At 51.2% G+C, this 19037-nt stretch overlaps 2 protein-coding genes and 1 long non-coding RNA gene across 15 annotated transcripts in view; 1 reads left to right on the forward strand and 2 right to left on the reverse strand.

Moving 5' to 3' along the window:
* Positions 1 to 585: 585 nt before the first annotated feature.
* MRPS24 (mitochondrial ribosomal protein S24) lies at positions 586 to 4613 on the reverse strand. The gene is made up of 4 exons (XM_008527286.2): positions 4010 to 4613; positions 3861 to 3929; positions 3565 to 3676; positions 586 to 1416 (listed from the first exon to the last, which is right to left on the reverse strand). The coding sequence occupies exons 1-4, from the start codon at positions 4046 to 4048 to the stop codon at positions 1133 to 1135; spliced, it is 504 nt and encodes a 167-aa protein (XP_008525508.1). The 5' UTR covers positions 4049 to 4613; the 3' UTR covers positions 586 to 1132.
* LOC139082992 (uncharacterized) lies at positions 4440 to 6346 on the forward strand. The gene is made up of 2 exons (XR_011539424.1): positions 4440 to 4630; positions 5429 to 6346. It is a non-coding gene; the product is annotated as an uncharacterized lncRNA (long non-coding RNA).
* Positions 6347 to 11115: 4769 nt separating this feature from the next.
* URGCP (upregulator of cell proliferation) overlaps positions 11116 to 19037 on the reverse strand; it is an 82826-nt gene continuing 74904 nt past the window's right edge. For all 13 annotated transcript variants that reach the window (XM_070617219.1, XM_070617223.1, XM_070617224.1 and 10 more), the window contains 3 exons: positions 17477 to 17527; positions 16990 to 17028; positions 11116 to 14428 (listed from right to left, as the gene is read on the reverse strand). In XM_070617219.1, coding sequence (XP_070473320.1) covers positions 11835 to 14428; positions 16990 to 17028; positions 17477 to 17510 — 2667 coding nt within the window. In that variant the 5' untranslated portion in view covers positions 17511 to 17527 and the 3' untranslated portion in view covers positions 11116 to 11834. The remainder of the gene's footprint in view (positions 14429 to 16989; positions 17029 to 17476; positions 17528 to 19037) is intronic.

Genomic DNA, 19037 nt, shown 5'->3' on the forward strand with positions numbered 1-19037 from the left:
CAGTCAGGGTCACGGTGAGGGTCAGGATGAAGTTTGCAGAGTGAAGCTCCGATTCAGAGCCAGGGTTATGGTAAATGTGAGGGGCATAGTCAGGGTCAGGGTCTGCTCCACCAGTTAAACTTAGCGTCAGTCAGAGACATGGTTAGGAGAGGGTCAGGTGAGAACCTTGGTCAAGAGTGAGGTTCAGGGTGAAGGTCAAGTGTGGGCAGGAGCAGGGAAAGCATTAATCAAGAGTGAAGGTAAGGCTCAGGGTGCAAAGTGGAGTCAGGATTAGGGTGTGTGTGGTAGGTCGAGGTTCAGAGTCAAGTTAAGGGTATCAGGGTCATGGTCAAGCTGAAGGTCAACAATTCCTGCTCCACTTCCCAGCACCATATGCAGCTTTTGCAGATGCCACTGTCTGAAATGCTCTTCCCCCAATTTACCCATGTCTACCTCTCGCACCTGCTTGGGTCTTCAATGCTGCCTAACCCTCCCTGCCCCAGTCCACTGGGTACAAATGTGACGAAGGCAGGCATCTAGGACAGAATGTTTTGTTCACTGATGGTTCCTAAGCACTTATAAGAGTGTCTGGCACAGAGAAGGTACTCAATTACAGCTTGTTTAATAAACAATAAGTATGCATTAAAATACTGCCAGAAAATAAGTACATCTGGAAGTAAAATACAACGAACTGTCCGTAGTAGTTCTCTCTGGGGTAGAATTACAAGCAAGTTTCATGATCGATTTGATACATGTCCACATTTTGATTTTTAAAAATTAACATTTATTACTTCATAGTCACCAAAGATGGATCTTTCCATTTGGAGAGGAAACAAAGAGGTTTACATAAAGTTCCTGACACAGTGATTGGCTGAAGATACTCACTGAGCTGTAGCTATTACCTAAACCGCAGACAAGTGGCAGCCTTCCGGGAGTCCTGGCGCATCCTCCCAGAACCCTATCCTAGTTCCCTCACCTAAAGAGGAAAGACAGACTGAGAGGCAAGACACATGGAGTCTATTTATTCAACAGCAGCTTTGACGACGAAGCCTCAGCACTCTGAGTGGATCTATTTCCCCCACTTCCCTTCACTCTTTCCCCATGTGATTCTGTCCTTTAAGGGCTAGAGCTTGATGCGAAAAAGGCGACTGTCTTAGAGGTACTTATACACAACCTTTGATGGCACAGTTTGGAGGTGCAGACGCACAGGACACTTGTAAAAGTGGGAGAGCAGAGTTTCACTGTAGCCCACGAGGAAGTAGAACTTGTGTGCAGGCAGCTGCCTCAGGACCAGGGCACAGATCTCCACCTGGTTAGCCCGGCGCTTCAGGATAATCTGGTCGGCCAGGCAGCCCGGGAAGGTGCCCAGCATGAACTTGCGAAGGAAAACATCTTCCACCGTTCGCTCTGCAGCATGGGCCTCTCCATCCAGGTTACCTGATGAGAGAAGGGCACCAGGAGTTGGCCAGAACTCCAGAGACAACAGCCGAGAGCACTGGGCACTCAATTCCACCCCCCAACCCCGGCTTCTTCTCTTCTCTTCTGTAAGCAGAGTAAGAAGAATAACACTTTAAAGTCCAAAGTACGTTATTTCATTAAATTCCCAACCCAATCCTGTGAAGGAGGTGTTATCATTATCCCTGTTTTACAAAAGGGAAGACTGAGGCCCTAGCCAGGGCTCAAAACTCAGATGATCCCTCCATGTCTGGTCCCTTTCCCACTCTTTCTCAACTGACTGCCTTATTGAAGCAATGGTCAGCCATGGGCCAGAGAGATGAGGCCACCAGCCACTTCTGAGATTAGGGACATGAGCTCTCTCACCAGCGAGGGCCATGGCCTCAACCAGTGGATTCTCAGTGTGGACCCTGGAATCCCTGCACCTCTTAACTATCTGTTAAGAGTCTCCAGGGACCGGCCCGGTGGCACAGCAGTCAAGTGCGCGCATTCCGCTTCGGCGTTCCGGGGTTCGCTGGTTTGGATGCCGGGTGCGGACATGGCACCGCTTGGCAAGCCATGCTGTGGTAGGTGTCCCATATATAGAGTAGAGGAAGATGGGCATGATGCTGGCTCAGGGCCAGTCTTCCTCAGCAAAAAGAGGAGGATTGGCAGGGCTGGCCCCGTGGGCGAGTGGTTAAGTTCGCATGCTCCGCTGCAGGCAGCCCAGTGTTTCGTTGGTTCGAATCCTGGGCGTGGACATGGCACCGCTCATCAAACCACGCTGAGGCGGTGTCCCACATGCCACAACTAGAAGGACCCACAACGAAGAATATAGACCTATGTACTGGGGGGCTTTGGGGAGGAAAAATAAAAAGTTTAATAAAAAAAAAAGAGGAGGATTGGCAGCAGATGTTAGCTCAGGGCTAATCTTCCTCAAAAAAGAAAAAAAAAAGATACTGAGGTAAATAAGGTACTGTTCTTAAAAAAATGTATCCACCCCCACCGCAGACCCACAACCTGAAAAGGGTAGGGGACAAGAATCTGTATTTTAAGTTCTCTAGATTTAAGCATCTCAAACATTCAAGCTGAGAACTCTCATACTGAACAAAATACAGCTGATTCTCATTAATTCGCAGTAGTTATGTTCTATAAAGTCACCATGAACAACGAATTGCTCCTAGAGGAAACACACGGTTAGGTTTCTGCAAGCCTTTGGTTATAAAATGTTTGAAAACAGATAAATACATAACGTCGTTTCCTATGTGTGTCTGTTTAAAGACACCTTGGTTGTTACACATGGCTGGCTAACACTGAACTCGCAGCCAACAGCGCTGTAACTCACGCCTGAAGGAAGCTTATCCAACACACGTTTCCTCTGAAAGGCACATCACAGCCTTCTCCTGCTCAGAATCACTAGACAGTACTTCAGCATTACAGGCTATTTTAAGGCACTGGAATCACCAACAAAACCACAACACCGCGAAAATGTGGCACTAAGAGATCTCGAAAAGGACCTTGTTTACAGTATGAAAGCTGAAAGAAGGCAGAGAGCCTTGTTCAACCTCAGCTGGGAAGCTGCATGTGGGGTTGCTGCTCTGCCCATAACTGAGATAGAATGAATTCACAAATACAGAATCCGCGAATAATGGGGGTCCACTGCACATACTCGTAGAGAAAAACGTGTGCTTCGAGGGAAAACGTCAATGTTTAGAGCACACTCTTCCGGACCATCGGATTCTAGGGGGTTTCACGCCTTTCACTGCTTCTGAGCTATTTTACATCTCAGTAGATTAAAGATTATTGATAGCAATGCAAAATAATTCTTGTTTTTAGGAATGCAAATAATTTCGGTGGAGGTTTGAATCCTTGCTCCCTATGGAAAAAGCCAGTTTTGCATTCCATTCAAATACATTTCGACATTCCTGATCTACACGTCTCTGCTATTTTACTTGTTTGAACGTGTTTAAGTGATTTCTGACTCTCCCATTAATTCCTGAGTTGAACAAAACCTCTGACACGCGTTCATTTCGTGTTTGTGTGACAGTCACGAGTGAGAACTTCAGCTTCGGTGGGGCCTGGGGTCGTACCGCGGGCCTCCTAGCATGCTGTCGTCCTCTCCTGCCGCCCAGACAGCCATCGTCCCCTCACCTGTGTGCAGCGACAGCCAGCCCTTGCGGTGGGCGATGTGGTGAGGCGCGTGTGCCTCCTCATAGGTCACTGGCTTGTCCCCCTTGCTTACTCGGACTCGGGCCGCCCGGTTCTAGGAGCAAAGAGAGATCACGATTCCGTGCGCCCACCGCCCCTGACCCCGCCCCCGAGCCCCTCGGGTCCCCGCCCCGGCCCCGCCCCGAGCCCCCGAGCCCCCGAAACCCCCAATGCAGACCTCCGCCCCTGCACAGCGCCCACCCGGTCCCAGCCCTGGCCCCGGCCCCGGCCGCGCTCACCTTGGCGCAGACCGCGGAAGTGTGCAGGGCGCGCCAGGCGCACGGCAGCTCCCGGCTCCAGGGCAGCACCTGTGGAGGTCGGGGGGCGTGAGATGGAAACTGGGGCCCCCACCCCGTCCCGCCGGGCCACGCCCGCGTCGCCCACTTACCCGCGGCCCCAGCACCCGGCTGCACAAGGGCGCCGCCATCTTGGGCCGAGCGGAGCGCGCGGAGCGTACCACGGCGCCGCGCGGGGGACGGGGCGGGGCGGGGCGCCCCCAGAGTAAAGGTCAATCGTCGGAGGTCGCGCTGCGGACGAGACCAAATCGGAGCCGGCGCGGGGGTGCGCGCCGCTTGGCCGGGGCGGGGCCGCGCGAACGCGGGCGGCGACCCAAGTGAGGGCTGGCGGGGGTCTCGCGGCGCGCCCCCCGTTTGCGAGGTGGGCTGCGCGGGGCCGAGTCTTGCTGGGAGCTGGACCTTCCCGTGCCCCCGCCAACCTGTAACCCTTATCCTTGCCCCTCCACGTCCTGCAGCGGGCGTTGTTTGCCACGTATTCCAGATCCGGAAATTTGATGATGCGGAACGTGAGGTTTCCCCCTCAGAGAGCTCGCGCTGGGTGTCCTGAAGAGGGGACGGGCCGGAGGGAACAACGGCTGCTGAGTTGTCTGCAAATAATATTCTTAAAAAACCAACCAACCAACCAACCAACCCCCTCTGGCTTTTATCCACAAAGAAGAAACATGTTTTGGTTAAAACTTCACCCAATTCCTCAAGGATGAGTTATGTGGAGGGTAGGGTTTCACATGTGACCATACTGGCCTTGGGGAAGGAAATTTTAAGTCAGGGAGAAAAGGCTGGATGATAAGGAAATTCGTGGGGATATCACAGGGCTTGTAATAGTCAAACTAGAGCATTGCCACTGTAATTGGTACCCAGTAATTATTAATGTCAGAAAGAACCATAGCAACACTGGCTATCTTATTTCAGAACTCACCATAGGAATGGAAAAAACACGGGCTCTGGAGTCGGGCCCAGATGTAACAATCTGTGTGCAATTGAGCCTCAGTTCCATTTTCTATAAAGTGGGTTTTTCTGCCTCATAAAGCCGTTAGGATAAATAGCTGTTACTAGTTCTGTTAGTTCGAATCATGTGAAATTGCCAACATTTGGCCGTTTTTGACCTACGTCATTCATCCCAATGCTGCTTATATATGGCTGTGGTTTAATGGGAGGGAGAACCCGATTATCATCCATGAGGAGGGGAGGGAAATGCAGGCACAGATGGACGCTGAGTTGCCCAAGATCACACTGGGGAGGGGCAGAGAGGGCCCAAACCTAAGTCTCTTAGCTTCAGTCCAGTCCGTTGTCCATGATCAAGCTTCCTCTGACCACTCGAAGCCGGGTCCTCAGCCTGTAATAAAGGGACAGCATCTTTCATGCCCATTTCACTGGGACTGTTTTACTTCTAAATTTTTATTTTTTATTTTTTGAGGAAGATTAGCCCTGAGCTAACTACTGCCAGTCCTCCTCTTTTTTGCTGAGGAAGCCTGGCCCTGAGCTAACATCGTGCCCATCTTCCTCTACTTTAGACATGGGACGCCTACCACAGCATGGCGTGCCAAGCGATGCCATGTCCTCACCCGGGATCCGAATCTGCGAACCCCGGGCCGCCGAGAAGCGGAACGTGCGAACTTAACCGCTACACCACCGGGCTGGCACCTTAAATTTTTAAATCGTGGTCTCAAGGGGACAGAACAGGAATGAGAAGTTCTCCAATTACAATACTTTGCAAACATAAGAAGTTTCAACTTTTCCTGATGGGCTTTTAAACTGGTAGTATCTTTTTTTTTTTTAAGTTTCCATAAAGTTTTATAATTTGATAAGTTTTCTAATTCTGCTCCAAAGTGGTGAGGAACATAGAATCTGGTGTTTGAATTACTGCTTCCTGGCTGTGCAATTTAGGCAAGTGACTTTTCCTGAGCCTCACTTTCTCTCATCTGTAAAATGGGGACAGTGATGGTTGTTGTGAAAACTACATTGTGAAATGCCTGGCAGAGTCCCTGATATCTCCATTCTCACAGGGAGATGAGCTAGCTATTAAGGGTTCCTGAGAACTCACAGGAACACCACCCTTACCAGAGGAAAGGAGAAGAGGCTGGTTTTCCAGTAAAGGTGGTAAGTCGCCGACTTCTGTTGGACCAGCAGGAGGCAGTGCTGGCCAGGGGAGCCGGGGCTGTTGTGCTAGGGGTTCAAGTTTTGCGCTTGAGGGGATAGGCAATAACACAATCAAATTTGTGTTTTTCTTTATTCAAGCCACTCTTCCTTAGGTGTCTCCCAGGCATTCCAAACTGATGCAGATCTTTCCTGGTTCAAATATCCTGTTACCTACTTTTGTTTATTGTCTTTATTTATACCATGCCTTGTAAAAAGGGTTTCAGCTGGTTCCTTGATGAGGGGCACATGTGAGTGTGTTTGCGTGATTAAAAGAACTTAACGCAGCATTTTAATATAGTCGTATATATTGTTACATTGTTTTAAATCGCCAGTGGAAAAACTTTAATGGGATGTTTTATTTATCTGAAATTTCCATTTGTTAGTGTTCTGGCACTTTGCTTCTCCCATGAGTGCTGGAAAGGAAGCAGTATTGTCCAGGGTTTGCAGATCACAAGATGGAGGCTCAGACACTCACCTGAGGTGACAGAACTAGCAAAAGGCAGCAAGCCTTCCCGTTCCAAAGCATGTGCTCGTTCCGCCTCTGGGGTTCCACTGCATCAGTGGGTGGGGATGAGCGTTCAGAACCATGTAGGATGGGGGAATGGCCTGCCTTTCTGTGGCTGGGCGCAGACCGCTCAGGACTGGCCCTGCGGACTTCCTGGATATGGAGCAGCCACATCTAGAAACAAGTGACCCACACGAAGGGCCCACCTGCACCCCTGCTGGGAGGTCCGGACCAGAGTCCTGGGGAGATGGGGAGGTACAACTGTTTCTTCACCTCTGTTTTTCATGTTTGCTCTATGATAACCAGAGTCGCTTTTATGTTCTCAACTCTGGTTGCACGTTGGAGTCCTCTGGGCCCCAAACCACAAGTACGGAGAGGTGGTACGTGTGCTCTTTCAGTGCTCCTTAGATGATCCCGATGTGCAGCCAGTGTTGAGAAGCAGTGTCCTAAACTCCAAGGCTTGTGGGAAACTCCCAGAACTGATTGGTAGAGATCCTTTTTGGGGAGAGGGCTGTTGGATGATCCTTACTCCCCTTTTCTACCACAGGTCCTACAAGACCATGACAGCTCTCACTCTGGGGGGAGCGCCCTTAGTCCAGGCCCGCCTCTCTTGGGGCACAAGGCAGAGGAGGGGCCTGCTGGGTGGTCTGGACTTCTCTGAGACTCTGTCTGCTGGGTCCAGTGCAGGCCAAGGGCTCAGCTGTATCAGGACACAGCACTGGCCGGGCTGTGGGGCAACACTGTAGGAGAGGCAGACTGGGCCCACTTGGACTTGCAGAGCACAGTCCAGCCTGGGACATGGTGTTTATTTCCTAGAACTCACCAAAATCTAGCCTCCGGGAGGGGCACCCCAGCTGGAGACGTCTGCCTTCTTGTTGGCTGCGGGGCTGGCGGAGACAACCCCACTCTTGATGGTTCTCCTCACAAGACTGACCTCCCCTAACTCGGAACTGCTGACACTTTACATTTTGTAAACCTATGGCTTCTACATTACTCCTGGCAGTTTTCTCCCAATAACCAACCTGTTCACCAAGAAGAACCCCAGAGGCTGTCAGCTCTATTCTGGGAACTAGGTCAACCGTCCACTGAAACCGAGTTAAAGCAAGAGTCTTGATTCGTCCTCTTTCTCAAACAGGTAGCCAGCGGGGTCTACTCCCATGTCTCCCTCTGAGCTCCTGCTCTGTTCTCCCGCCCCCTCCTCTGTTGACGCACAGGAAGAAGGGGTAGGTTCACTGGGTTAGGTCCCAACTGTAATTACTGACTTCAGTTTGGGGCACCGAGGAACCCATTAGAAACACCCTGCGCCACACGGGGGCCCTGGGCTAAAAGTCAGAGCTCCACAGCTTTGGGTAGGTGGCGAGGAATGGGCCTCATGTGTGCCGGCAGTTGAGACCTCACTCCCTGGGTCTCAGACACCGTGCTAGATTTGGACACAAAAATGGGCGAGATGCCATGCCTTCCGTAGGGAGCTCAGACGGGGAGGGCAGAAAAGCAGACAAGTGAAATTAGGTTAAGATAAGGACCATAACAGGAGCACACAAAGGCCCCTGACCCCCTCAGGCGGCAGAATGGAGGTGGGCTGCCATCAGAAGCCGTCCTGAGGGAGAAGCGCTTGCCAGAGTCAGCCAGGAACAAGGACAGGTGGCAGGAGGCCCCAGGCAGATGGCATGAGTGAAGCCAGCGAGTCCAGAGTGTGGGTGCTATGGGGTGAGGGGTGGGAAGTTGCCAGAACCAGGATCAAGATGACCTTGGCTCTCTTCTGCAGTCCTGTCTCACTGGTGCTTGCAAAACCGCATCTGATGTAATTTTGTTGAAGTCTTAGGAACTCAGGATAGATTTACAGCCAAGATCATTTTTTTAATTACTGACTCAGAAGAAAAAAGGATTTTTCTTTACTGGGCTAATTCACATCTGAGGAGCTGGGGAGAGCTACCACATCAGGTTTAGATTGGTACAGATTTCTCAACACCAGCTCTTCTAGGTGCTGTGTTTCAGTAAATCTAAGATAACACTGATTAGAAGACACTGCTTTATATACCATTAAAGAAGAGAAATGGCTGCAAATTAATTTTAAAATACCACTGATTGATTACAAGATAAATCCTGTTTGGCATGTTAAAATGTTTGAGATTGATGTAGAAAGCAGGGAGTTTCCTTTGCAGGAGCCTCATGCAGACTGGTGTAGACACGGCTTCTGGTGCCTTGCTACATGCCCAGACCGGCTCCTCCAAAACCAGCCTTTGTGCACTCACCACAGAGCAGGTGCTAGTAGGGGGACTAAGGCCTAGCAAAGTGGAGTGATGGTGCTCAAGGCCCACGGTATTAGCAGGAAGCAAGGCCAAGGTTCAGACCCAGGCCAGCATCCTGCATGCTGGCTGAGGCAAGCTACTGCCCCTCTCCCAGGAGAAGTGCAGGCACTCTTGTGCTTGGTCTCAAAGACTCCCAGGCCCATTTACTCTAAGATCACTGACATGGTTCATGCTTTCACCAAAGTACACAGGTCCCCTGCAAGCAGCACTGTCCACCTTTCCATGTCTGAGTGGCTCTCGCATCACTAAGCTTGGCTCCAAGGACATTACTTGGCAAGTTCTGGGGCCTCTCAGACCATGAAGATGTCTTCAGGTCTGATGCTTGGGGGGCCCTCTGGCCGTGGTGAACCCAGAAATGGTGGGGCACACTGATGCTGTGTTTTGAGCTCCAGGGCGGCTAGGCAAGAACAGAATATTGTGGAAATTTGAATCACAACAGTGGCACTGACTTCAGGATCTGAAGATGAACCCCTTTAGCAGGTCATGGAATTGAAACATCAACCCCTAAACAAGGATGAAGGGAGCATCATAACTGACTCTTTCTGGAAAAATGACTCCGCTCCAGGGCAGCCTATACCTGAGAGGTGATGGTCTTTCGACACTGCTCAGGCAGTTCCAGAATTCCTTGGCTGCTTGACTGCGTGTCCTCCACAGTGGTCCTACCCAGGGCAACCTCTTGCTCAAAGTCTGTTACATCCGGTCTTTAGATTGGTCTGTTTTCAAAAGTTTAAATACTGTGGGCAAATGATGTAATTTCATAGTATCTTAGGTCCCGGGGATGTACAGAATAATTTTCCTGGTTACTAAGCAGTTATTAATCTATTTTGGATCCTGCATCCTTTTGAAAATCTTTGAAAGCTATGAACTCTTTCCCCAGGAAAAAAAAAAAAAAAGCACACACCTAATTTTCAGGAATTCAGTGACTGAAGCTTATCTTTGCACGATGTATAGACCCAGGGTAAAGACTCTTTGATTAATAAGGAACCAAGAGGGCTGCCTTCCCTGTTTCAGATTTCAGGAATAATAGAATCCATTTTTAAGGGAACTGGTTGACATTCAACAATTCTAAGAGAGTTTCCAGTGCCTGGACGCAGGGCCCAGGAGTGTCCTGGGTGAAATCCCTACAGTGCTGGAGAAGCACCTGGTAGGTTCCATGACTCTAGAGGGAGGAAGAAGACACGGTTTTGGTATTTCCAGGGGAACCAACATCTTAAAATTTGTTGTTATTTACGATCCAGGAAGAGATGAGTTTCTAGGGCCTGAAGATTAGAGATTCTTTTTGAGTTTCAGAAGGGAAAAGGTTTTCCTAAATTTATTAGCAAAATATAAACTGCTTCCAGCCTCGGTTTCACACGTCTAGATGCTGGTTACCAGAATGCAGGGGAAACATTTTTAACACCAAGGGAGCAGCAGGGGTAGCGTCCTGGGACTCCAGAAAAGGGACCAGTGAGTCTGCTGTTCAAGAAAGGGTTCCAGTCCCGAGGGCTCCCTTGCTGCGTCTGGCCAAAGGAGTACAAGGAACACAGAGGAGGACCTGGTTGCCACCTGGGGGCCTAGTTTCCCTGAAGTCACAAAATACAGAGGGAAGGAAGCCCCAAGCCTAAGCAGAGATTCCCGGAGCTCATGACACAGCGGGGGTTTGGGTCAGAGGCTCAGCGAGGTGACCCTGATCCTTGGGAAGGGCGAGCACAGGGAAAGCTTCCTGCTAAAGAATCGAGAGCGGAGGAGCCCTACATTCCAGCTTGAAAGGTGGCAAATGGGCCAGGGATATGAGGGAGGATGCCTGGCTCCAGAGACATGGAAGTGAGACGAAGGGCTAACACTGAGGGGCCAGGCTGGGGGTGAGCCTGGCAGCGTGGGAGTCTGGGGAAGATGAGCGGTCAGGAAGCAGAGGTGTAGGGCTGAGAGCACTGGCTTACCCGTCGGTGCCTCAATACCTCTGTGTGGCTGGGCTGTGCTGCTGAACTGCTCCAGGCCACCTCTCCTCATCCATCAAACGGGATGATGGTGGAGAGACCTCAGACTTACTGCCAAGACAGTTGGTTCAGTTTCCCAGCAACAGCCTGAGCAATGGATCTCCACTTAGAGAGGAACAGCAAGGCCTTTTCAGGCCCTTCTCTCAGGTGTCCAACATTTCAGACATTCTGTTTTGCATGCTCCTCAGACTGACACTGATCCTCTTCAGGAAACAGGAGAATTAAGGCACAGAGAGGAACCTTCCCATTACCATCATTTGTGCATGCATTAATTTCATTCATTCAACACACATTTATTAAGCGCCTACAGTGTGCCAGGCCCTGGGGGTACAAAGCTGGGTAATATCCAGCCCCTGCCCTCAGGGAGCGCACAGCCTAGGGGAGGGGCAGGCGTGAACAGGTAAGTCACCTGCACTGAGTGTTGTGGCAGAGGTGTAAACAGAGTGCTGCGGGGCGCGACAGAGCGAGCAGGAACTCTTCCTGGGGCGGGCAGGGAAGGCTTCACAGGTCAGTCAATAAATAGAGTGCCCCGGCAGCCCTGCGCTCCGCGGGCCCTCACTGAATGGCAGCATCGAGCCACCGAGGCTGGGGTTCGCCAGAGGAAAGGCCTCCCTCTGCTGCCTCAGGGCACCTGTCTGCCCGGGCTGCAGTGATGCAGAGCTGCTCTCCGCTCCAGGGGCAGATGGAAGAGGGCAGCTGCCCAAGAGGCCGAACCCCCAGGGGCCAGGAAAGGAGCTCAGAGACAGAGGACAAATTCTTGCTGTGTCTCCACCCCTAGCCCAGGGCCCCTAACGCTCCCGAGAGCATCTCGGAGCTGGTCTGTGAGGTGACTTCCTTTCTTAACACTGTTTAGGAAACTCCAGAGCTCTCTTCTCGTGTGGGTGGGGCACCAGCGCCCCTGAGGGGCCAGGCCCAGCCCCTCGCAGGCACCCCATCAGAGCAGGCCGCCCACAGCAGGCCTCCGGCAGCTGAACCTCTGTTCTCTCGACACTCACAGCCGTCTCACCAGCTCAATGAGCTGCTGAATGTTTTTGTTTTGGTTGGACAGGCCATTCCTGATGTTTTCTAGCAGGCATCTCTTCAGTTCAAAAATGGCTTCGCTGTACCCCAAGCTCACAGCAGCCATGGGAGGCACTCCGTGCCACAGGCCAGGGATGTGCCAAATGTGCTGCCTCTCAGGGTCACAAAAGGCCAGGTCAGCCAGCGTCCGGATGCCATCGCCCTGTTTCTCCATTTGTGCTGCAGCTCTGCTCACGTCACTGGGCTGATCCAGGAGCTGCCTCCTCTCTCTTGGCTTAGGGCCAGGGGCAGACACCTCATGAAGGTTCTGGTATACAAACTGATAGTTGGGCATGTGCCCCGTTTTTTCCAACCTCAGAAATGCATGCAGAATAGCTGGCGGAATGTCCCTTGTTTCAGCTAAACTGACCACGGTGACATTGCTCAGCCCCATAATCAAAGTGGCCAGGGAAGCCTCCAGCTCAAACCTCTCCCCAGCCGCGGTCAGGGTGCCCCCTATCAAGCCCCCTGAGTCTATCACCAGGATGTGGTCACAGCCCAGGTCCTGGCTGAAGCTCTCGGCCACCGTGATGAGCTGCATAAAGGCCCCTCGAGGACCACAGCCCCTCCCTGTGGCAAACCGCAGCCCGAACATGGTGTTGAGAAGGGTGGACTTGCCCGTGCCTGGCACACCCAGTGCCGACAGGACCACCAGCCGCGACCGTCTCTCCAGGCGGATGTGCAGCTCCTTCAGGAGCCCCGTGACCCAGCGCAGGGGAGTGCTCAGCGTGCTCCCATCGATCAGCTCCAGGGGGAGCCCTCTCAGCAGCAGCTCCAAGGCCAGGCCTGGGAAGTGGGCAAATCGCCTCTGGCCTGCTGGCAGCTTCCCTGCCTCCACAAGGCAGCTTTCTGCCTCGTAAAACTGTCCCATCTCCCGCAGGAAGTGCTCCACCCCCAGGGGCTCAGGCCAGAGCGCCTCACTGAAGTCCACGGCCCCACAGTGTTTTGGTCTCAGGGTAAGAATTGTCTCCGGAGGCTGTCTCAGCCTTGGCTGGGCCACCCGGGCCAGCCCCCACTCCATCCACCTCAGGAAGTACTGCTTCTCGCCCAGGGAGGGGCTGCTGACACCCGTGATGAACTCCTGCACCCCCCAGGCAGGGTCATGGCCATTCTGCTGCATTCGAAGTTCCAGTAAACGATGCCGCAGCTCAGCCCTGTGCTTCTCAGGAGGGTCCCCAGCCCACTGCACCTGGCAGAGCTCCTTCTCCACCTGGGCCGCCTTTCTCCAAGGATCCCCCTGCAGCCTCAGCTCATCCCTTCGGTAGGCATCCAAGTCTTTGATTTTCCTGGTGATCCGCTCCATCCGGTCTTTCGCTCGCTGACACTCCTCGCAGTCCTCATCGACCTTCAGCCCCAGCTTGCGGGCTGCATTCGCCATTTCCTCCAAAGACAACCTCCTGCAGGGGGACCGGGCCACGTGGGCCACGATGGAGCGGACCCTCCGCACAAAGCTCGCGCTGTCCGTGCTGCTGACCTTCACGAGGACGTGCGAGTGGTCCATCTTCAGCACAGGAATTAACTTGTTTAGGAATCTCAGATTTGTGTTTCGTTTCCCACGGTAGGGACTCAGGATGAAGTAGTATTTCGTGGCCGACCCCTTCATGGAGTACAGCAGTTTGTACTCCTTCTTACTGATGTTGTCAGTCAAGATGAACACCGCTGAGGAGATTTCTGTCAAGAGCTTAAACTGCAGCCAGTGAGACCCAATGTCGCCTCTCAGGTTCAGAAAGGCCACCGGCTCTGGGAAAATGTCCAAGTCTTCCCTGCCACTGGGAAGAAACCAGGAAATTTCCACCAGCCCGTCTGCAATCTCCCGAGGGTTTGTGCCCAAGTTCAGATCTCGATGCCAGAAGCAGTCCCGCTGCCGGTGGCCCGGGCTGAGCACGGCGTTGAGAAGCTGCGACTTGGAGTTGCTGCTGACCTCCATGCGCACGAAGGCAAAGGCGGGCGCCCGGAACAGGACCACGCTGTCTTCTCTGAAGCTGCCCACCCCCCTGGGGGGCTGTGACCACCAGGTCCGCACAATGCCCCTCATGGCCCACAGCAGAAACGTGTGGTAGTGGTTCTCTGAGTCGGGCAAAACGAGAGGGAGTGCAAACTGGCAGAGGGACATCTTTACCACGATTTCTTGTTGCAGGAAACTATCGGAGGAAAGCAGAAGGGCACAGAGAAGATCCAAGGGGTTCACAGGTGTGTCGGGGGTTGGCAGCTCAGAGAAGGAATAGATGTCCGCAGAGATGTCATCAGCCGTGTCCCAGTAAATAATCTCCTCTTCCATCTGGCTCTCCTTCTCCACAGGCCTGGCATCTGGGGGCACGTCCAGCACCATGGTAGTGTTCCTAGCTTCAGCATTGAGGGCCTGCAGCTTCCTGAGGAAATTCCAGGGCAAGTCTTTGGGAACCTGAGGAGCCCAGTTCTTCATGCTGTCACTACTAATCTGCAGGGAGTCCTGGAGGCTGAGTTTCTGGAGCTGGTAAGTCTCTAGTCCCAAAAGCGACAGCATTTCTTGCAGTCTGCTCCTCTCCACTGTGGAGAGAAATGAAGACATAAGTGCTCACCCTGCGTGTCAAGGGCTCAGGTTAGAGGTGGGGAGGGAGAGCCAGCGTGGGGGTTGGGAGATGGCCTCCTTCAAAGAGCAGGATATGGATATGCCTAGGCCCACCAGAGCCCAAGAAAGAGGTAAAATCACACCACCCAAGGCCCAAATGTAACCAGATACGTGTGATATTAGAGAGGAAATGTGACACTCAGGGGCGACATTAAGAACTGGAAGATTTCATGTCAAAGTCTACATGTCTGGTTTCTCTTCAAACCTGTAAGATCTAGCAACACAAGTCCAAATTTAATTGGCTAGAGTGAGCAGCTATGCACCCTCAATGTGGAACGCAGGCCCCGTTCTTCCAACACGCCCCTACTCCAAGATACTCCTGTGCTTCTGGCCCCACACTCCAGGCCCAGCAACAGGTTCCCTCGTCCTGACCCCACACTCCGGGCCCAGCAACAGGTTCCCTCATCCTGACCCCACACTCTGGGCCCAGCAACAGGTTCCCTCATCCTGACCCCACACTCCGGGCCCAGCAACAGGTTCCCTCGTCCTGACCCCACACTCCGGGCCCAGCAACAGGTTCCCTCATCCTGACCCCACACTCCGGGCCCAGCAACAGGTTCCCTCGTCCTGACCCCACACTCCGGGCCCAGCAACAGGTTCCCTCGTCCTGACCCCACACTCCGGGCCCAGCAACAGGTTCCCTCGTCCTGACCCCACACTCCGGGCCCAGCAACGGGTTCCCTCGTCCTGACCCCACACTCCAGGCCCAGCAACGGGTTCCCTCGTCCTGACCCCACACTCCGGGCCCAGCAACGGGTTCCCTCGTCCTGACCCCACACTCCGGGCCCAGCAACGGGTTCCCTCATCCTGACCCCACACTCCGGGCCCAGCAACAGGTTCCCTCGTCCTGACCCCACACTCCGGGCCCAGCAACAGGTTCCCTCATCCTGACCCCACACTCCAGGCCCAGCAACAGGTTCCCTCATCCTGACCCCACACTCTAGGCCCAGCAACAGGTTCCCTCGTCCTGACCCCACACTCTGGGCCCAGCAGGGGGTTCCCTCGTCCTGACCCCACACTCCGGGCCCAGCAACAGGTTCCCTCGTCCTGACCCCACACTCTGGGCCCAGCAACAGGTTCCCTCGTCCTGACCCCACACTCCAGGCCCAGCAGTGGGTTCCCTCATCCTGACCCCACACTCTGGGACCCCAGTGGGTTCCCTCACAGTGTCACCAGGAATTTCCCACAGCGGACACAATCACTGATTCACTCTGATTTTCTAGTTAATGTTTCTCTTTACAAATAAGTTGAAGAATTTTTAAAGGAAACAGGGAGTTACTACTAAGTATAGAGTGACAGAAATCATAGCTAAACAACCATCTTGCAAATCTGAAGCCAATAAGATGGTTTTAAGTTTTTACTGTATTAAAATATTTGGTAGAGATGATCATAAGTCTGCAATTATTTGTTCAGATCTTCAAATATCACTGAAAACCATATGAATTCTCACAAGCACTAGATGCTGAGAACAGTAATGCCCCTCCAACAGTTTTACCCACCACCCCTTTCTTGGCCACGGCATCTCACCAATTTTCATACTGCATATGATTAGTACATTTTAAATGTTAAATAAATTAACAAACTAAATAAATACAAATCCTGCTGAACTCAAGGATTTTCTCATTCCTTTCTCAAAAGAAGGAGCGACACCGGTGATGTTTCCTTAGCTGCTCAGATAACCAGCAAGAGGAAGCACAGGTGGCCAGCCCTCTGCTTGAGTCCCAAGAAGTCACAGGACGGGCTCAGGACCACTCCTGGGTGACCAGCAGGCTCAAAACACTGGGACTCAGGTGTCTCACTCCCCAGTAGGGGTCCACCTGCTACCTAATGTCTCTCTTCAGAAACCCCTCCTTCCCCAGGGGCTCAGAGTGCTCTACGCACAGAGGGGCTTTGGCATCGCCCCAGAGAGAACGAGCGCTGGTGAACTTGTTGCAGAAACGAAAGAACTGTGTGGGGAGAGACACACTGTAGTAGAAATCCTTCACGGGTGCTACTCAGGTTTCTGAGTTTTGCCTGAATGAAACCAGGAACATTGTGTTTCTTATCCAGACATGGAACAACCGTTTTGATTTTTTAAGCGGTGTGGTAGTTAAGTGCGACAGGAAAAAGCCAGAGTAAACAAACCTATTTATATATATACCCATGCCCAGTCCGTGACCCTTGGCAGATCTGTAAATGCAACCACTGGATCAGACGAATGGTTCTCAAACCTGGCTGTGCTTTAGAATCACTTTGGGAACTTGTTAAACATAAGATTCCTGGGCTTCCCCTCTCTGGCTGCTAACTCACGATGTTACTCTACATGGGAACAGCTCCCCGGGGGGGTGTTCTTCTGGCCATATTATTAATGGCACATAAACAGTTAATGGGCTAGGGGTGACTTGGATGCAGTCAGGTGTGGGAACCACCAGTATAGATGATGTCCTTCAAAAGGACAGGAAGCTAGAGCAGAGAAAAAAAACAGAGAGAAAACGCATACCTGCTGGAAAGTCACCGTCTTGAGCCTCATTCGTACCATCTAAAAAAGCAAAGGAAAATGAAGTGTCAATCCAATCAGGTGCCCTGGATTGACACAAATTAATTTAAGCTAAACTCAGAAGCCTCTCTCTTTCTAAGACAGCAACTTCTCCCAGTTGTTCGAAATATAAAATCCCAGTTCTTTTTCTTTTTTTTTTTAACTTCATTTTTTTTTCCTGCTTTTTCTCCCTAACCCCCCCAGTACATAGTTGCATATTTTAGTTGTGGGTCCTTCTACTTGTGGCACGTGGGACGCCACCTTAGCATGGCCTGACAAGTGGTGCCATGTCCGCGCCTAGGATCCGAACCAGCGAAACCCTGGGCCGCTGAAGCGGAGCGCACGAACTTAACCACTTGGCCACGGGGCCGGCCCCCCAGCTATTTTTCACTTTACCCATTCCCTCTCTCTTTCCCCAGTCCAATCTGTTGCCAAATCCTGTAGTTTCTACCTCCATAATGAAACTCGCAATCATCTCCTTCCATTTCTCTCCATTCCAAATCTGGAAGAAAAAAACACACACACATTTAGTTTTATCAGCAAGTTAGGACCTTTCTACCAAAAAGTTTAAGTGAGGATGTGGTGGCTAATGGTTATCTTTAGTGCTATTATTGGCTTCAGTTTTTCCTATGTAAATTTCATTTTTTTTCCAACCCAAAATATGACACAAAGTAGGAACAGCTAAACACAAGACAGTGATTTGCTCTAGGATATAGTCTTAGAGAATTTACTAAACTTTGTGAAAATAAAATATAAATAACTTCATGAAACTTACATAGGTTAATCTTTGATTTTAGAAACTATTTAAAATATAAGTTGATATAAATTCCTTGGCTCAATTTCAAGATTACTTCCTATGAACATTATTTGTATTCTGCCATCAGTTTTTGTAATCACTCATAATGATGCACATATATGGGGGGAGTGGGGAAGAGTTATAACCTACAAGTAAACTGCTATCTGTCCAAAGTCTCTAACATCATGATATGTCCATCAATACTAATATGTTACAGAATGTATTTAATTTAGTGCTATTCAGATATTTGCATTGGGGAAAAAGACCTTAAAACTCTATAGATGTGCTTACAAATGTGGGACGGTGGGAGCAAGACTTCTATGTGCATATTTTTATTGTTTTGACTTCTGATGTAAGTAAAAGTATCACCTATTCTAAAATTAAAATTGTATTTTTAAAGGTTTATGAATCAAGACAAGACTCTGACATTTTCAGATTTATTAATTCTTTCATGATTTCCATATAATCAGGTAAGTAAATCTGACATTTCAGACAGTCGTCTTTGATGTCTCTGGGAGACAGACATGAAGAGTAGGAATGAGGTAAACAGTAGAAAAGGGAGGGGACTCAGCAAGCAGGGGAGCATCAGAGAAGACACAGATGGTTCACATAGATCAAACCAAAATGCTAAGCAGTCTAAAGATATTTTATTCAAAGAGGAGAAAAGACATCAGCATTCTTCCAACAGATCCAAAATGCCATATGAGAAGACACCACGGTTGAAGAAGAGAACAGGAAAGCTAGAGAAGCCTGGGGTGGGGCTGAGGGGGCTCTAGGAGAGCAGTTTTGAGCTGAAATCAAGGAGGAAGCTTCAGACCCAGAAAAGACAGGACCTTGCTTTGTTAGGCATGGGAAACAGCTCTGATTTGGACCAGAGAGATAACAAGTAGGTGAAGGCAAAGGTGCTCAAAGTGGCCAAAGGGTCGGGCTATCAAACTGAGGAAACCGCTGACGAAGGGTGGGAGAGCCTAATGCTCCGCAGGCAGAGAACGCTGGAAGCCAAGATAAACATCGGTCATCAGCAGACCACAGAAGAGGTAGGAGAGGAGGCAGCAGGGCTTCAGGCAAGGACACAAGTCAGCAGCAAATATAGGGGCCAGCAAGGGCTAGGCACTGTGGGCCAAGGTCTCCACCTCCGCTATACTTCAGCTGGACAGGAAATAATTAGGATGGGACAGCTAAGCTCAAATGGGGCCGAGTGTGGGCCAGGTCCTAC

This window comes from Equus przewalskii, chromosome 4 (genome assembly GCF_037783145.1).
Source record: "Equus przewalskii isolate Varuska chromosome 4, EquPr2, whole genome shotgun sequence".
NCBI lineage: Eukaryota > Metazoa > Chordata > Mammalia > Perissodactyla > Equidae > Equus > Equus przewalskii.